Source organism: Festucalex cinctus, chromosome 6, assembly GCF_051991245.1.
Source record: "Festucalex cinctus isolate MCC-2025b chromosome 6, RoL_Fcin_1.0, whole genome shotgun sequence".
Classification (NCBI taxonomy): domain Eukaryota; kingdom Metazoa; phylum Chordata; class Actinopteri; order Syngnathiformes; family Syngnathidae; genus Festucalex; species Festucalex cinctus.
The window spans coordinates 62,667-80,820 of NC_135416.1; the positions used below are offsets into that span (position 1 = coordinate 62,667).

The 18,154-nt window shown below is 50.3% G+C and overlaps 1 protein-coding gene across 7 annotated transcripts; it reads left to right on the top strand.

Annotated features, from left to right (window-relative positions):
- The first annotated feature begins 838 nt into the window (after positions 1–838).
- Positions 839–17,563, top strand: tmem63bb (transmembrane protein 63Bb). Of its 7 annotated transcripts, XR_013284141.1 has the most exons (26): positions 839–1,181; positions 2,386–2,604; positions 2,672–2,751; positions 3,384–3,422; positions 3,649–3,742; positions 4,222–4,259; positions 4,340–4,482; positions 5,417–5,479; positions 6,307–6,358; positions 7,301–7,409; positions 7,512–7,582; positions 7,659–7,739; positions 7,811–7,934; positions 9,629–9,762; positions 9,836–9,973; positions 10,050–10,203; positions 10,284–10,390; positions 10,520–10,606; positions 10,682–10,747; positions 10,823–10,985; positions 11,827–11,932; positions 12,018–12,185; positions 13,406–13,521; positions 13,602–13,685; positions 14,655–16,174; positions 16,246–17,563. XR_013284141.1 is itself a non-coding variant. In XM_077525734.1 (25 exons), exons 2-25 carry the CDS (start codon positions 2,413–2,415, stop codon positions 14,832–14,834), a joined length of 2,589 nt encoding a protein of 862 aa, XP_077381860.1. In that variant the 5' UTR covers positions 839–1,181; positions 2,386–2,412; the 3' UTR covers positions 14,835–17,563. The 7 variants fall into 7 exon arrangements, 6 of the variants coding, with proteins under 6 accessions (XP_077381860.1, XP_077381863.1, XP_077381865.1 ...); XM_077525734.1 differs by having other exon boundaries at positions 14,655–17,563; XM_077525737.1 differs by having other exon boundaries at positions 14,658–17,563.
- The last annotated feature ends 591 nt before the right edge of the window (positions 17,564–18,154 follow it).

The following is an 18,154-nucleotide window of genomic DNA, read 5'->3' on the forward strand; positions in this document are numbered from 1 at the left end:
GATCGATGTGATTAACGAAGGACGCGAACAAACATACAACATTGATTTGTGTGAAAATAGGACATTGGCCGTTATTTGACGATATTGAAAAACGTTTGGAAAAGATTGCTGTTTTTTTGTTTTTTTTGGTCTGAGGACAAACAGCGCCAGTATATTCCAAGTTGCTCAACGGGCCAAAATGTCGACCGCTTCCGTCGAGTTCACTGATCTGAATACATGACTGGATAGCCGATAGCCCGTACACGCTCGTGCAAGCCGTCGAAGCGACAGGGCGGCCATCTTGCTCCTCCTCCCATCCATCTCGCGAGCAGACGTACAGATTATACAACTCGTCGAGGGGCGGGGCCGGGGGCGGGGGGTTGTGGTGGGGTGGGGTGACCACTATTTTTTTTTTTTGAACAAGTCCAAATAAACAAGGAAATAAATAACAGGTGGACGGTATGTGCTGCTTTGAAGACCCGGTCCCTTTTCTTTTATCGCTCAGTTCCTTAGAGCCCAATATTAGATTTGGAAGAGGCCTCTTTTCTACAAATACACGTATATAAATATACAAGTTTCCTCCTGTAAACATTTATACATGTATTTAAGGCAAGTTATACAATGTCTTAAGTCATTTAAAACACGATAAATCATGCTGTTTCTACTAAGTACTGTCTCAAATATTCTCCCATTTGGATCCTGAAAATGGATCGGGTCATATGGCGAGAAACGTTTCTTGAGAGGAGCAATATGGCCGCCTCACCGCCTCAAAAAACCTCCTACGGGTCGAGCCAGTCATATATTGAGATCAGCCGTGGATCTCCTGTGGCAAGCGGCGGGGCTTTTATTGTGAAGGGGCGCGCTTTGTCGCCCCCTGTCGACGCCTTGCGTGCATCGCCGCGTGTCGTCCGCAGCGGCAGCAGCATCGGCGGCGGAGGAGACGAGACGAGACGAGACGAAGTGAGCCGAGCCGAGTCCGGCTGAGCCGCCACACTGCCACACCGCCTCCATTTTGCCACCGCGGCCGCCCGACAGGACGAGGACGAGGACGGGGACGAGGACGAGCAGGGAGAACGGCAGGTGCACCCGCCCGCTTGGCGGTCGGCGGCGATGGCGTCGGCCGGCGCTGCGCTGCGGCACGACGGCTGCGTGAGGATTTGAGGCCAGGCGAGTGAGGCGGCGACGCCACTTCCGGTGCTCAGGTGAGGCCTGCACGCGCACGCTGGCGAAGTGGCCGCGCGCGCGCGTGCCTTCCTTTGTTTCATCCGCCCCGCAGCATCACGCACGCACTCAGCTTCCGACGGGGGTCGCGGTTGCCTGATGATGGTGGGGGGGGGTCTCTTACGTAAGACGCACAGAGGACACCCAGCGGCCGCTTGGCGAGTTGGGGTTCGATTGGGCGGGTTGGGCCCGGCTGAGCTCGCGCGGGCCCAAGGCTGATGTCGTGATGACGTCACACGCCGACCAGATGAGCTCTGCGTAAGATCACGTGAGCAAAAAGCCTGAAAAAAGCTTCTCACTAGCAAAACAACATCAGCTTGACGTGATGACTTGATTGTTTGCTGCAAGTCCCAAAAATCTTTCTGGCCCAAAGTGTCAAATATCATCCGATATTTGTAAAAAAATACAACAACAACAACAAAGCCTGAACTTGGGCCACTGTGCTGATGTTTTGCCTGACAAAAAGATGTTTCCACTTCTCACGGCTGCCATCAAGTCTCTGCACTTGCACGTTTTTTTTGTTTGTTTGTTTGTTTTCTGGACAAATGGAGCTTTTTGGGAGTCAAAACAGGCCACGAAGGCAAGTGTCAAAGTGGGGACGTCACGTCGACCCCGTTTCTTATCTGGTCTTGCTGTTATCAGGCCGCACAAGACAAAGGTCGCGTCACACTTTTGACTTGCACTCAGCAAAAATGTTGACAGACGACGACGACAAGTTGACGCTCATTTTTGCTTTTTGTTTTCTCCCCGTTTTCAAATCATTGAAAAGACGTTTGGCTTTTCTTGCTTTTCCTTTCTTTCCCAGCGCTAACTTGCAAAAATCATCCTGCTGTAAACAAAAACAAACCAAAAAGTGGTGATGTCGGCATGACCCGCAATAAACAAACGTTTCAAATGCTCAACAATCAAGTAAATAGCGCCGTCGCCGCTCTCCATTTCCATCGTCCGGAGATGATTTGTTTGCTCAAGCCGATACATTTCTTTTCGAATGTCCAGCTCAAAAACAAAACAAAATCACTTCCCGCTAACATCCGGAAGGCAATCGGCCAAGCTGATGTTTGTGACGTTTGGATTTGTAAAAAGCGCAAAGCTCATCGGTCGGCACTTGACGGCGGCTCAGCTGGTTGGGGGCGGGTCTTCGTCCGGCGAATCCAAACGTGATTGTTGTTTTTCTGCGGGCGGCAGGTGTACGCGGAGGATGCGTCGCTGAGCATGCTGGCGGTCCTGATCGTCGCCATGGCGAGCGTGGGCGGCGGGCGGGCCTGCGGCGCCCGCGACAACTGCTCGTCCGACGGCGACCCCAAAGAGTACTGCTACTCGGCGCGCATCCGCAGCACCGTGCTGCAGGGGCTGCCCTTCGGCGGCGTGCCCACCGTGCTGGCGCTGGACTTCATGTGCTTCCTGGTTAGAACGGAACGCCGGCAAAAGCGCCAAGGTCGGGCGCGCCTGACGTCTTCTTCCTCTTCTGCAGGTCTTGCTCTTCGTCTTCTCCATTTTGCGGAAGGTGGCGTGGGACTACGGACGCCTGGCGCTGGTCACCGATGCCGACAGGTGAGTCACCAAGAATGGATTGAACAGCCGTGAATCGGGTCAAAGTTCAAAGGGCTCCTAAATCACGATCGGTTCATCCAACCGACTCCCAACGGGTTCCTCAGCTCGGCAAAAAGGTGCCGTAGTCCAACAGGCGAACATCTGAAATGCACCGACTGAAATCCAAATGACTTCATTGGCCCTAACCTGAAAGGAGCCAATGACGCACTGGAATGCTGCTGATCAGGAAGAAAAGCAAAATCGGCAAAATGGCTCCCGTGGTTCTGACGTCACTTGGCCAACATGCCACTCGTAATCATTGGTGGTTGGAGAGAAGGAAATCATGTGAAATTGAAGTCAAAAATGTTTGTCATCTGAAAAGAATTGTTCATTGAGTGGAAAAATGTATTTTCTGTATTTAGAACAGTTCACTTGCGAAGCAAAAATCGATCTATTTGAAAGTTTTCTCCCAATACTGGATTATTGGATGGAATTTTCTTTGGCATTTCCTGCAGAATAGCAAAATAATGACAATGACAATGAAGCAACCAGATGATGGCTGCGCATCTTCATTTGCTAATTGCATGCTAACATAACAGCGGCGACCATGCTAACGATTCTCGGTGCTTTTCCCCAACATGGAAACAATTCAGCCGAAGACGAGACAGGAATAACTATGAGCCGGTCAAAAGGTAACGATTGTTTGTTTGTGTGTGTGTATGATGATTGTCCCCGTGGAGTGCTAGCCGGCTAGCGAGTTAGCTGAAGGCCCGAAGATGAGCCGTGAGCGGTGTTAGCTCCTGATCTTTGTTGTGGCGTGACGGCTAGCATCTGCGCCTCGGGCGCGCGCGCGCGCGGGCAGGCTGGAAGCTAACGGCTAAGCGCTAACGAGGCTCCCCTTTTTCACCGTCTCCTCAGCGTGGCGTCGGCGGCGATGCACACGGACACGCCCGACCGCTACGAACGCCTCACGTCCGTCTCCAGCTCCGTCGACCTGGAACAACGCGACAACGTGAGCACGCTTCCTTCTCGCCTTTTGCTCAGCTAGCATGCTAAGCTACACGGAAGGCCGGAGAACACGTAAGCGAGATGTCGGTAGACGTCGTCACGGTGACGCGTTGTGGAGCGTCGCCATGGCGATAGATCGGCACCTTTTCATTTTAATCCGCCGGCCGCAGGTGAGGCTGATGCTAATGCTAATCCACTTAAACAGTGAGGAGGTCAGAGGTCAGCCTTGGAGGCTCCGCCCTCTCAGACAACATACATGAGCTCCTTTTTGTTGCTTTGGCCGTCGCATGACAGCCATACTTCCCTTATTATTTGGTTTGTTGGCGATCCTCCGTTTTTTGTTTCAGTTGATTTCCTGCTTATTCATTTCGAAGGATGTTTGCTAACAATTTTTTCAGTTTGAAAGCGCGTTATAAATAAAGTTGAGTTGAGAGTTGAGTTTTGTTGTTTGTGATGTTGTGCTTTTTGTTTTTGGGACGGCAGGGCTTCTGCTCGTGGCTGACGGCCATCTTCCGAATCAAGTGAGTTTCCCGCCGGCCGTCCGCCGAACGCTCCTTTGCCGTGACTGACGTGCGCGTGCGTGCGTGCGTGCGTGCGTCAGGGACGAGGAGATCCGTGAGAAGTGCGGCGAGGACGCGGTGCACTACTTGTCCTTCCAGCGCCACATCATCGGCCTGCTGGTGGTGGTGGGCGTCCTCTCCGTCGGCATCGTGCTGCCCGTCAACTTCTCGGGAGACCTGCTGGGTGAGAACCGCAAAGTTACGCCACGCTAGCGACCGCTCGGATAGTTAGCCACGTGCTAACTAGCGAGCGTCCACGAGGGATGACGAGTCATCAAATGAATCCACAGCTTCTTTCAATGGCATGGAGCAGGCCTGGTCGGGGGCCAAGTCCGTCCGTCCGTCCGTCTGTCCGTCCGGGGTTATGACGTTTTGGAATTTGACATTTTAGTTAGATTTTATTTTGTTTTTTGATTGAATGGAGTTCGTTTTAATTCATTTTCAGGGTGGTTCTGTTATTTTATTTTATTGCTTTTAGTTATTTAGTTTTAGTCAGTTGTAGTTTTAGTTTAAAACAAAAAGGTGTATTACTTGTATGCAATATTTCAAAACCAGCATGGGAGCGACATCATCACAAGGTGCTTTTTTATTGACATACTTTCAAACGTCCTTATTCCGGTTCATATCAAAACAAAAGCTTTCAATTAAGTACCAAAGACGAAAACATTTTTGGACATTTTTGCTATCACGATAGTTAGTATGAGAAAGTTTTGGTCTTTTAAAAAGCATTTTCCTTTTTTATTTTATTTTGTTAACGAATTTTAGTTTTTGTTTTTTTGTGTGTGAGTTTTAATAAACTAAAATAACCTTGTTGCAGTCTCACAAGTCAGTTGTGAAATACCTGAACTTGCTTTTATTGAAAAATACGTTTATATATTGATAATATTTTAATTTGTATTAGATGATATCTTTAATTCATATTTCAGTTCTTATATATGAATGGAATAATTGTTTTTTTTCTTTGATGTGCAAATGTGGTCTGCAGTTTTGCCAATTTAGCCACATTTTTTTAAAACATTATTTTCACTCCAAGTTGCAACCTGAATAATACGTCACTTTTTGATTGACATGGAATGAAAATGACAAGCAGGAAGTGGTCTTGTGTGTTTGTTGTTTAGTAAGAATTATCAGTATGGATTTGCTGATAAACCAAGGAGCAGCCGGAGCGCCGTCCAAAGAAGGTAAACTCACTCGCGTCATTTGTGGACCTGTACACTTGTGCTTTGTACACCTGTAGACCTGTGGACTTGTAGATTTGTGGATTGTAGACCCGCAGAGTTGTAGGCTTGTGGATTGTAGACCCTGTGGACATGTGGATTGTAGACCCGTGGACTTGTAGATTTGTGGATTGTAGACCCACAGAGTTGTAGGCTTGTGGATTGTAGACCCTGTGGACTTGTAGACGTGGGGTTTGTAGATTTGTGGATTGTTGACCCGCGGAGTTGTAGACTTGTGGATTGTCCCCGTGGACTTGTAGACCTGTAGATTGTAAACCCCGTGGACTTGTAGACGTGCGGATTGTAAACCCCGTGGACTTGTAGACGTGCGGATTGTAGACCCGTGGACTAGTGGATTGTAGACCAGCGGACTTGTAGATTGTAGACCCGTAGACTTGTAGATTTGTGGATTGTAGGCCCGTGGACTTATAGACTTGTGGATTGTAGACCCGTGGATTTGTAGATTGTAGACCCTCGGAGTCGTGGACCTTTTGCATTTTGCTCCTGTCCAGTGAGCATGGACGTACAGGAAGGAAAGAGATTCTGGGATGAGTACAGAAGGGCACATTTGGTGAAGATTGATCCCAGTTTTGGGTCGGAGGAGTGGCGCTCACCACAACGCATCTATCGGGCCAAAAATGGTCTATTTTCCTATAGTCTGACCCAGGTTGCCTTATTCTTATTGGTCGGGGTTGGCTGTTGGTGTTGGGCAGGAAGGAGAGGAGAGCAGCACGTTTGGCTTGACTTGATTCCACATCTTGACTATTTGGATTTGTTTTCTCCTTTTCCAGAAAACAACGCCTACAGCTTCGGCCGCACTACGATAGCCAACCTGAAGTCCGGGTGAGTTTGCTGGTTTTGCCTTTTTGTGTCCCCATCGCTTGATTTGGAGGATCTGCCGCTAGCGCGTCGTTCTGATCGATAGTGAACGCCGAGCGTTCATTCCAGGGGGAAAAGCTGTTTGACAAACGTACGTGCGACTTGATTGGTCAAGACGACATCGTGGGAAAACCCGAGTTGCGCTGCTGCCATCTCGAATGCTCAGTTACCGTAGCAACAGAACAGACTCAATACCTCACAAAGAAAATTGTTAGAGAAACAAACAAGAGTTATTTTGTCACACTAAATCCGTGTTTCTCAATTCGGGTCCTCAGCGCCCCCTATGCAGCCTGTTTTCCATGTCTCCCAACTGCAACGCAGGTGAGGATTGTTGTCAGGCCTCTCCAGAGTCATTGGAATCAGCTGCATTGGGAGTTGGGAGACATGGAAAGCAGGCTGGATACGGGGCCCTGAGGACCGCAATTGAGAAACGCTGCACTAAATGATTGTCATTCGATCGATCGATTGTCCATTTCCAATTCTGTTGACAAACAGGTTGCGGTGGCGCTACCTACTGGAAATGTGGTGTATCAACACCATGAAATATTTGGGAAAGCAATTTCATCCGTTTGAAGTTCAGGAATCTCGCCTGCCATTTTTCAATTTTGAAATGTTTGAAGACTTCTAAAGCCATTTGAAAAATGTTCCATTGGAACCAGATGAAAAGAAAGTCCGGCTTTTTCACACCTGGCGAGACAAAAACCTGTTGGATGTTGGTCTCAAGTCCTCCGGAGACCCGAAAGGAACCGAAAGCTTCCGGCAGCCTCCAAAATGGTCTTTTCTGGGCTTTCCAGTCAAGTCACCGCCAGCGTTTGCGACGGGCCGATGACCTTTGCCCATCTGGCAATGATAACGCAACGGCGTACTTACTGCCAAATGTCAACGAGCGCGTGTGTGCGCCTTCAGGACCAACCTGCTGTGGCTGCACACGACCTTCGCCTTCATGTACCTGCTGCTCACCGTCTACAGCATGAGACGACACACGTCCAAGATGCACTACAAGGAGGACGACCTGGTGAGAACGGCGCACGCTAAGCGCACGCTAAGCGCACGCTAAGCGCACGCTAAGCGCACGCTAAGCTAGTCTGCGCTCATTTGCGTGCCTTGCGACTTGCAGGTGAAGCGCACCTTATTCATCAACGGCATCTCCAAGTACGCCGAAGAGAGTCAGATCAAGCAGCACTTTGAGTACGCGCTCGCTGTTAGCATGTTAGCAAGCTTAGCGTTTCGCCGCGTTAGCGTGCGTCTCCTCTGTCCGACTCAGGCAGGCGTACGAGAACTGCGTGGTTCTGGAAGCTCGGATCTGCTACAACGTGGCCAAGCTGATGTCCCTCAACGCCGAGAGGTGAGCGAGCGGCGAGTGTTGGCCCAACAGCCGCGTGCACGCGTCTTCATGCGTTTGATGGGGCGCCGCAGGAAGAAGACGGAGCGCAGTAAGAAGTTCTTCACCGACCTGATGGCCAAGGAGCACGTTCCCACCATGATCAACCCCAAACCCTGCGGACATCTCTGCTGCTGCGCCATCGCCGGCTGCGAGGAGGTCAGACTTCCTTTTGTTCACAAGTTTTACATTTAGTCTCAGCCTCTATTTTTATTGATTTATTTTTAGCCGACTACAAATCTCACATTTTACTCTTTGTTTTAGTCGAAGAAAAATCTTTTTATTCGTATTGTTTTAGTCAACAAAAACTGACACCGTTTTCATCTAGTTTTAGTCAAGACAACCGTTTTATCTCTGTATTTAATTTGATTTGATTTGATATTTTTGTGAGCAGATTATGTTGAACATTTAAAATATCCATCCATCCATTTCCTTGACCGCTTATTCCTCACAAGCGTCGCGGGGGGTGCTGGAGCCTATCTCAGCTGGCTTTGGCTAGTAGGCGAGGTACACCCTGGACCGGTCGCCAGCCAATCGCAGGGCACACGGAGACAAACAAGCACTCACACGCACAAGCACATCTGGGGACAATTCAATCAACCTGCCATGCATGTTTTTTCTTTGGAATGTGGGAGGAGACCGGAGCACCCGGAGAAGACCCACAGGGGCAGGCACGGGGAGAACATGCAAACTCCACCCAGGAAGGCCGGAGCCTGGACTCCAACCCGAGTCCTCAGTACTGGGAGGACATTTCAAATATTTCCCTTCTAATTTTCTCTCATCTTTTTGATGAAAAACAACTTTTTACACAATTCCAGTGGCGACGATGGCGCCATGCGTCGATCTAGTAAGTTAGCCAGCATTAGTTAGCGGTCGCATGAATATTATTGTTGGAATGTTATACCCGTTGGATGAATGTAAATTAGAACTATATATATATATGTTATTTTTTTAGCCCTTCACTGTGAATCCGCCTGCTGTCCGTCCCATGTCTTTGTGCAGATTTGAAAGGGGGTCACATGACAGATTAGCAGAGACAGGAGTTCATTTCCGTCTCGTTTTTGTTCATGGACTAAAATGTCCATGGATTTGAGTCCAGTTTTGATGAAGTCAAGAAGATTTTCATCTCGTCTTCATGAGTTGACGAAAATGCAGACTGATTTGGTCCCACTTGTTTGTTTATTAAGGAGGCTTTTAGTCTAGTCTAGTTTTAGTCCAATGAAAAATGTGTGTTGACCAAGTGATTTTTGTTTATTTTGGTTGACGAAATGAGCACTACGAGGAGGTCAGCCTTCCTTTCCTCGCCGACGCATGTTTGGCGTCGGGACGACACCTGACCTGACCTGACCCGACCTGACCTGACCCGACCTGACCTGACCTAACCCACCTCGACCGCATCTTGCTGACACTCAACTGACAGCAGCAAGCCCACATCCCGCCCACTTTTGTGGACTTTTGGACTGGCAGCTGTTTTGGATGGAGTGCTGGGAATAAATCAACAATTTTCCAATTTTCAGTCATTCTGGATGAATAAAGCCAACAAACATTTATTTCAAGGTTTCGTCCATTCCAAAATAATTCCTGTGCAAATTGTGAATCTGTTTCAAGGTCAACTTAACATTTGAAACGCCGCAATTGCGTAACTCGTGTAAGGACGTCTTGTAAAGCGGCCATCCATTCACAACTTCCATTTCGTTTCCAAGACAACGGGACAGCTTTGAGTGTATTTAACCCACGTCACCATTTTGCGACAATTTGATTTTGAAATTGGCAAATGGAGTCGCTTTATTGGCCAACACTCTTTGGATGATAAGACAGACTGAGGATTGTTGGTGTGTCCCTTTTGCCGGCAGGAGGAGGCGGTCAGCTTCTATACTAAGAGGGAGGCCAAACTGAAGGAGGAGTACCGCAAGGAGAAGGAGAAGGTCCACACCAAACCTCTGGGCATGGCCTTTGTCACCTTCCAAAACGAGGCCATGACCGCCATGTAAGACGCTCGCCGGCGTCCCGGCACGTCCGCCAACCCGCCCGCCTCCTGACCCGTCCTCCTATCCCGGCAGAATCCTGAAGGACTTCAACGCCTGCCAGGTCCAGGGTTGCCGCTGCCGCCAGGAGCCGCGCTCCTCGCAGTTCAGCGAAGCGCTTCACGTGCACAACTGGAACGTCTCGTACGCGCCGGACCCGCAGAACGTGCGCTGGTGGGTCCCGCCGGCCGCCCCCCGGCGATGTGCCCGCCCGCCCGCGCCTGACGTCTTGCCGCGTGTTGTCCCTCAGGGAGCACCTGTCGCTGGGCGGAGTCTCCTGGTGGATCCGCTGCCTGATCATCAACTGCATCTTGTTCCTGCTACTCTTCTTCCTCACCACGCCCGCCATTATCATCTCCACCATGGACAAGTTCAACGTCACCAAGCCGGTGGAGTACCTCAACGTGAGAGTCCGCCAGCGCGCCTCCGCCGATACTGGCTCCGCCTCCTCCCCAAAATCCCGTGACCGCTTGTGCCTCTGCAGAATCCCATCGTGACCCAGTTCTTCCCCACGCTCCTCCTGTGGGCCTTCTCTGCCCTGCTGCCGACCATCGTCTACTACTCGGCCTTCTTCGAGGCGCACTGGACCAGGTCTCCGGCGGCACCACACCGCTAGTCCCTAGACCGCTTTGCGGAACCATTTCTAGTCCAAAGACCACTTTTTTTTGGGGCTCCCGGACAAATAATTGTACAGTCTGACTTGAACGTGTCTGTGTCCAGGTCTGGAGAAAACCGGACCACAATGCACAAATGCTACACCTTCCTGATCTTTATGGTTCTTCTGCTGCCCTCTCTTGGCCTGAGCAGGTAATGTTGTGGTTTGTCAGGTGCGTTCGTAAAAATGTTGCTGAACTCCCAATTGTGTGCGTACACGTTTTCCAGCCTGGATGTTTTCTTCCGTTGGCTCTTTGACAAAAAGTTCTTGGCCGATGGCACCGTCCGCTTTGAGTGAGTCCGCAGTATTTGCCTCCCTTTTCTTTTCTTTCACGGCGAGTCAGCCGCCTGTTGCGCGTTGTCCCTCAGGTGCGTCTTCCTGCCCGACAACGGCGCCTTCTTCGTCAACTACGTGATCGCATCGGCCTTCATCGGGAACGCCATGGACCTGCTCCGGATCCCGGGCCTCCTCATGTACATGATTCGACTCTGCTTGGCGCCGTCCGCCGCAGACAGGCGCAACGTCAAGAGGGTGAGCGTGCACCAGACCGCGACACAAGGACAAGGGCTGGACCGTGTCCGGATGGCCAGGTGCCGTCCAAGTCCGAAAGACCGGGTCCAGATCCTATCTAAATCTAGGAGGACCAAAAAGGCCAGAGTCTGACTGAGGCCAAAAAACAGCCGTAACTGTCACAAAGCGCTTGAAAGAAATGCGTGATAGCATAATTCCGTTTCTGTCAGACAAGGTCCAAAGGTTATATCCAGACTGGGGACACTCCAGATTCATGAGAACAGATTTAGAAAACCAGGTCTGGAAGGCCAGATCCAAACTAGTTCTAGATGACCCAGGCCAGATCCTAACCGGGTTTAGCAAACCAGGCCAGATCTAGACTGAGGCCAAAAAAAAAACAGGTCCAGAAGGCCAGATGCTAACCTGGTCTAAAAGATCCTAGCTAGGTCTAACAGATCAAAGGCAAGTCATCTTTATTCCTTACGTAGTACTTTCAAACAGCCGCAGCTCTCACAAAACGCTTTCCAGAAACACATGATAGCAGTAACAATAATTCAGTCAAGGCCCGGTCCTGAACAGTTTTTGTCAGGCAGGTCCAAACTTAGGAGAATCCAGGTCCATGAGACCAGATCTAGAAAACCAGGTCCGGAAGGCCAGATCCAAACTAGTTCTAGATGACCCGGGCCAGATCCTAACCGGATTTATCAAAGCATGCCAGACCCAGAAGGCCAGGTCTAGAAATCCAGGTCCTGACTAGGTCCAAATGCTGGCCAGGTGTGAAAGACCGTCTTTGCACGGCAACTGACCTGACGTTGATGTAGTTTGCCGGCGACTGGACTAACGTGAGCTGCTGTTGTGTCAGCATCAAGCGTACGAGTTCCAGTTTGGGGCGGCGTACGCGTGGATCATGAACGTCTTCACCGTGGTCATGGCCTACAGCATCACCTGTCCCATCATCGTGCCCTTTGGTGAGTGCGCAAGTGAAGGTTACGAAGGCCGCAGCGCCAAACCCCCCCCCCCCCCCCCCCCCCGCCTAACCTCGCCCCCCGTCAGGTCTGATGTACATGCTGCTGAAGCACCTGGTGGACCGCTACAACATGTACTACGCGTACCTGCCGTCCAAGCTGGACAAGAAGATCCACTCTGGCGCCGTGACTCAGGTGGTGGCCGCGCCCATCCTTTGCCTCTTCTGGCTGCTCTTCTTCTCCACCATGCGGACAGGCAAGGCCGTCGCTCGCTCGCCTTCCTCCCCTTCTTCTCCTTCTGCTGCTAGAGTGGGCTTGGATCGGCCATCAAAATTGCATGGTTGTGATTGGGGCATCGGTTGAATGATTGGCACCACAGTCCGAGAATCGCCCAATTCACACCGACTGCGGAACGGACGGGTTTCCCGTATGGACGCCGCAAAGGTAGAACGCGTTCAAGTCTATGTGTCAATTGACACACGCTGCGTCTGCGGTGTGGAACGGATGCGGCGATGCGGAAGGTTTCTGCAAGCGTTCTATTTTTCCCGGATGCCGCATGTGGATTTTCATGAAGCTGAAGAAATGACACGAGCCGGACAGGAAGTAGGGCGTCTCGCATCAAGGTCAATCCGCTATTTTTCAAAATAAAACCGTTTGCAAACTCGTTTATAGGGGAGGGAAGCTAGCTAACTAAATAGCATGACATGAGTCAGACATTTAAGATGAAAACAATGAGCTCACAATAAATTCAACATGACAAAATAACACGATTTAAACACAAAACGTACTTAGCCATGGTACAAGTCCAAGAAATAATGTCCAAAAAGCATATTGATGTGACAACTGGCAAGGGTGACTATTGTTTACAAATAGGACTCTCTCGATATACACGCTTGTGATGGCGTGAACTCGACTCTCCAGCGTCATCTTGTGGTCTGGCAGGTGCACATTTCCGGACACGCAACACCCGCGGTGTGAATTGCAGTCCGTGCGGAAGCCGTGCGGAAAACGCACCGCGTCCTTTCTGCAATCAGTGTGAATTGGGCGTACGAGCAAGGATTGCCTTTTGTGGTCATTCACTCGTTCCCGGCAGCGGAATCGCCACAATTGGCAATGTGACGAAAGTCCTCAAAAATGGCCGCCTGTCAAAATGTCTTGAAAATGGCGTGAAAGGAAAATTTTATCGGGGGGTGGGGACCGGCCACAAATCTGTTGCTGGGAAACTTTTCTGCAGTCAATCAAGTTTTACAAAATGTCAATGAAATTTGACTGACAGTCCAAAAAAGAAAAGAAAAAAAGGTTCACGTCTGAATCGATGGCTTATCAGCCGATGGATATTCAATGGCGATACGCTTCCAAATGTCAGAAATAATCGGCACTTTTGCCGGTCCCCGATCCGCCGCAACCACTTGACCGACTGTCAAAGTCATTTTGCTCCCAAGCGGCGCCCGCGAGCTAACGGTGCGAAGCGCGCAGGTTTCGAGACGCCCACGTCGGTCTTCACGCTGGTGGTCCTGGTGGTGACCATCGTGGTGTGCTTGTCGCACGTCTGCTTCGGACACTTCAAGTACCTGAGCGCTCACAACTACAAGGTACGTCCATCCGTCCGTCTGTCTGTCTGTCCGAGCGTGCCTCCGTCGGCCGGCGCTAACGTTGCCTTGTCGCACGGCAGATCGACACCAAGGACTCGGACGCCGAAGTGGTGGAGAACGGACGCCCGGGCCGCAGCTCCGCCTCCCCGCCGTCCAAATCGCAGGTGAGAGGTCCAGCACGTGCATCTTCTCAAAAGATGTTTGCAACTTGCGCCGACGGCTCAATAGGGTTTAAGTCAGGGAGCTCACCCAAGGCCACCTCACAAGGGTGCAATGTTTTGCTCTTTTCTTGGCTGACGGTCCTGCCGCAAGACCCCGTTGACCTGACGCGGGCCAGCCGTTTCTTTCCCCGTGTCATTGCAGCCCGAACGGGTTGAAGGCACCTGAAGCAGCAAAGCTGAAGAGACGAGAGCCTCGACCGGGAACGTGTTCTTGTCTTCGTTTTTGGCTCCGGCGACATGGAGCCGATGCTGCCATCTGACACTCGTGGACCTTCTTGACCTTGGAGTTCCGTTTCGCCCGCGGGTCTTTCGTTACCATCGGTATCCTCCGTCTCTTCAATTTGTCAGCAGTGTGCGCTCAAGTCCAGGCAGGTTTCTGAAGATCTCAATTGAGCACTTGGTGCTCGTGGATCATTTTTCTCTCCTTCACTTCCTCTGGCCAATGTTTCTTTCGTGTGGTACAAAGCTCCCAGTGACTACTTGTCCCCCTTTCAGTAGACCCCTGTGATGCTGATTGGAGGACACGCCTCGCTAGATGATCCTTTGCAGACTTTTCTAGACTTACCAACTGCCAACCTTTTTTCCAGGCCTGTTTGATGAGTTTGCTTTTCTTTGAATGGCAACCATTTGCTGGACAGATGCTAGTCTGCCTGCGTGGAGGAGTTCTTGAGGGAACGTGGCAGTGCACCTCTCTCACTCTCAAGAAAGAGAACCACATTCCTCGGGTGCCTGCATGTGGCACGTCATGTGTGAGAGACTTTGGTTTTCCACTTGAGAGATGTCTTTCATTTCAAAAATGGACCTTTTGAAACAAGTGGCAGTCAAATCGTCATCGTCGTGATCGTCGCAGCAGACTGTCAACGTGGGGCTAACATGCTAAAGCTATGTGTGTGTGTGTCCCTCCTTCCCCAGCAGCAGATGTACATCGCCCAGGTGCTCCAGGACCCCAACTCGGACGAGCCGGGCGGCGGGGGCGAGGAGGACCGGGCGTCGTCCCAGGACGACGACATGCTCAACGGCGGCAACAACATCAACGAGGCGGATTTCCACTCGGGGGAGGACAGTCTGATCGCAAACGAGGTCCGCCAGTAACTGCCGGTGGAGCTCCACGGAGGGGGCGGAGGCAGTCCACGGTGCTCGCCACCACGCGTTGCTAGCTAGCCAGCCAGCTGACTAGCTAGCTGGCTGGCCGGCTAACGCCGCCGCACTGGCGAGGCCGAGGCTCCTCCCCTTCCGAGCCTGAAGACTTGACCCTGACCGTTGTCGTCGGCACCAAAGAGCCATCATCCAACCGGAAGCGCGTCCCCTCGCTCGCCTGGCCGCCGCCATCCGTCGTCACTCTCATCCGTTGGCTGCTCACGAGTTGTCTGCGCGTCCGCCGTTTTGGACTCGTCTGGAACGAGTCATCGGACTTCCCGCCACGTCCCGGCGCCGACTGGACCTTCAGAGGTCACGCGACATCATCCCGCTTCCCCGGTGGACTTTTGGCACCCGGTCGGCCGCCGAGAGGGGACGAAAACGACCGGTCGTGACTCACGACTCGGCCAAGTGGCACGTTGAAGCTCCCGATTGAAAGGCGTCACGACTGGACTCTTCTGTTGACTGTCAAACGAATGCTCGGACCTCCTGCCGGGCCTTGGCGGCGAGCGGACCGACCGGTGCCGAGATGTGGCGACTCCAAATTGGCTGATTTCGGGTTATTAACCCTGAAGGGGATCAGGAGGACGAAAACGCACATTGAACTTCTGACATCACGACTGAACTCATGTTGTTGTTGTTGTTTTCACAATATGCTAGCGGGTGCAAGCTAACGCACGCGTGCTAATGTTATGCGACAAGATTTATTTTTTGGGGGGGGGTAATCTTCTGATATCATAAACCAGCTTCTGTATGGAGTGCGTAGGACGTCACGCCTGTTAGCCTAGCTTAGCACTGAGAGGTTAGCACACCCGGTGTTGTTAGCTTCACGTTTCATACATGGACGCGGTCATGTGCCCTTTCATGAGCTTGCTACAAACAGCAAGTTGTGTTCAAAAATAGCTTGCTAAGTCACTTGCTAGCACTAGCCTAGCATGTCTACAAGGCTTCTGGAGACATCTTCAGCGCTTAAGCCCAATAAAACTGAAAATATTATGTTTGGAATCTGGCGTTTGACAATATGCTAAGCTAGGCTAACTGCACTGTCTTTGACAGCGTTCACAGGCACCGATATTTATTTATTTATTTATTTTTGTCTTCTGTTTGAAGTTCACAAACGGCATGCAGCCGTCTTGAATTGCAACAAATGACTAGCTAGCTGATGTTAGCAAAACATTTTGAAGAAGCCGATGTGACACGGACGCGCACAGCCTTTCCCGCCAATTGTGGTTGCCTTGGCAACAGAAACAGCAAATGATGCAGCCATTTGAAGAAGATGGACAGAGATGTCTCAGGTGTTTTTTGTTTTTATCCCCCCTGAAGTAATTTTTACATTACATTTTGCTTTATGTGCGTGTGTACGCAGAGCTGAGCTATGAAAGCTGTGGTGACCAACAGAAAACATCTTGGGAGGTTTGTGGGGTGAGGGGATGCTGTCTGTGCTGGGGGTCTACAAGCTGGAGACACTGGCTGCTGCGTGCGGACTTTCACGACGTTGACGTCCCAAAAATAAAAAAAAAATTCTTTCCCGATTGGACGCCATGCAGGCTGTCTTTCTGGCTTCACAATAAAAGCGTGTCCACGTTTCAGATGTGGGCGGGAGACGGAAATGGACTCTTTGCACAGCTTCCTTTGTCATGCCGTCTTTCAGGAGTGGACAAACTGATGAATGCAGCAGGTGTGCCTGACTGACCTCATTAACTTGGACGAGCACGGCCACTCGTCACTTTGTCCTCTCATGAACAACGGGACACAAAAGGAGCGCTGCTAAGTTCAGGAACAAAAGAAGGCGATGTGGAAAGGTCCGAAACATCCGATGGTGATCATCTGAGGTTCATGGGAAGAAACCAACCATTTGTTCGTCCTCGCATCAGGGCGGGGCCAACCGGAAACTTTGGCTCGTTGGCCCCAAAAGAGTGAAGCCATGGCGTAGACATTCTAATTTATCCACAACTATGTTGATCATCAAATTCATTGTCCACTTTTTCAAAATATTAACAGGCAATCTTCTGCAATTTCTTCCATGAAAGGAGACGTATTCAACCAAAATCAGTCATTTGCTTTGAAGTGGGGGGGCGGGGAATAATTTCTGCCTTTTCTACATTTGAAATAACGTCCTACTTTGGAATAAAGGGATGCAAACGTGAACATTTTGTAAAACAAACAATAATTGTGAGAACTTTTTGATGTGGAAACAAGTTTGGGACGCAAATGTGTTTCCTGTTTGGGGAACGTCGCCTCGTTTTGAAGATGGTCCACGCGTGCGCTTCCTGCAGCTCGGCTTGCAATGAAAAGAGTTCTGATTGGCATCTGCGACGACTTTTATTGTGAAGGAACAGGAAATTGAAAACATTGACGCGTGACAATGTGAAAGGGAAACAAAGCATTGTGGGATTATTTCTTACATTTTTTTTTTTGGGGGGGGGGGGGATTATTTTTGTTCTGGGAAGGATTTGAAGCCGAGAACGGCGACGGCTGCTGACAAACGGTGTAAAATAAAGTCCATGCAAAAATGTGTGTAAATAAATAAAAAGGTCGATGTCAAAGCGCACTGAACGCCCGCAACGTGGCAGGCGTCTTGTCTCACTCACGCTAACCTTTGATTTCCTTTCTTGCTGTGACTATTTCTTTTCACTTGTATGCTACTTCTTTATGTCAAGCGATCAATAAAATGTCCCATCAGTCGTCAGCGTGGACGTCCCATGATTAATCGGCAGCAGTTGATTTGTCCGTCTGGACCATCCTGCGTCCTTTCAGGTTTGTTTCTTTCGTCATCGAGCAACACGCCTGAACCGGCTCTCTTTATGCTCACACAACATACACCCCACGAGCCAAAAAAAAAAAAAAAAAGCCAGTCCAAAGGTGTTGGCTTCAAATCTTGAAATGAAAATCGTGACTTCCATGTGTTCAGTTTTCGTGACAATTAGCAGCAAGAGACAAGCTAGCTAGCACCGGATTACCAGCTACGATTATACAATAAATCTTACCTTCGTACTAAAACTGCTTCCTTTCTGCCCACTTTGAGGTCTCTGCATGTCAATGTCAACCAAGTTGAAGCTGTTCCACAATCTGTTTGTTTGAAATTCCGGCCCTTGTGCATATTAATGAAAATAAGAAAATGAGATCAACCCACTGTCGTTTGCTGAACCAATGAGGTTGAGCTTCAGCCCGCCCAAATCCTCCAGAGCCCGCCCAAATCCTCCAGAGCCCGCCCCCTTTAGTACAGCAGCGAAAAAAACACTTATGCCTCCAAGTGGCAACTTCTTTGACTACAA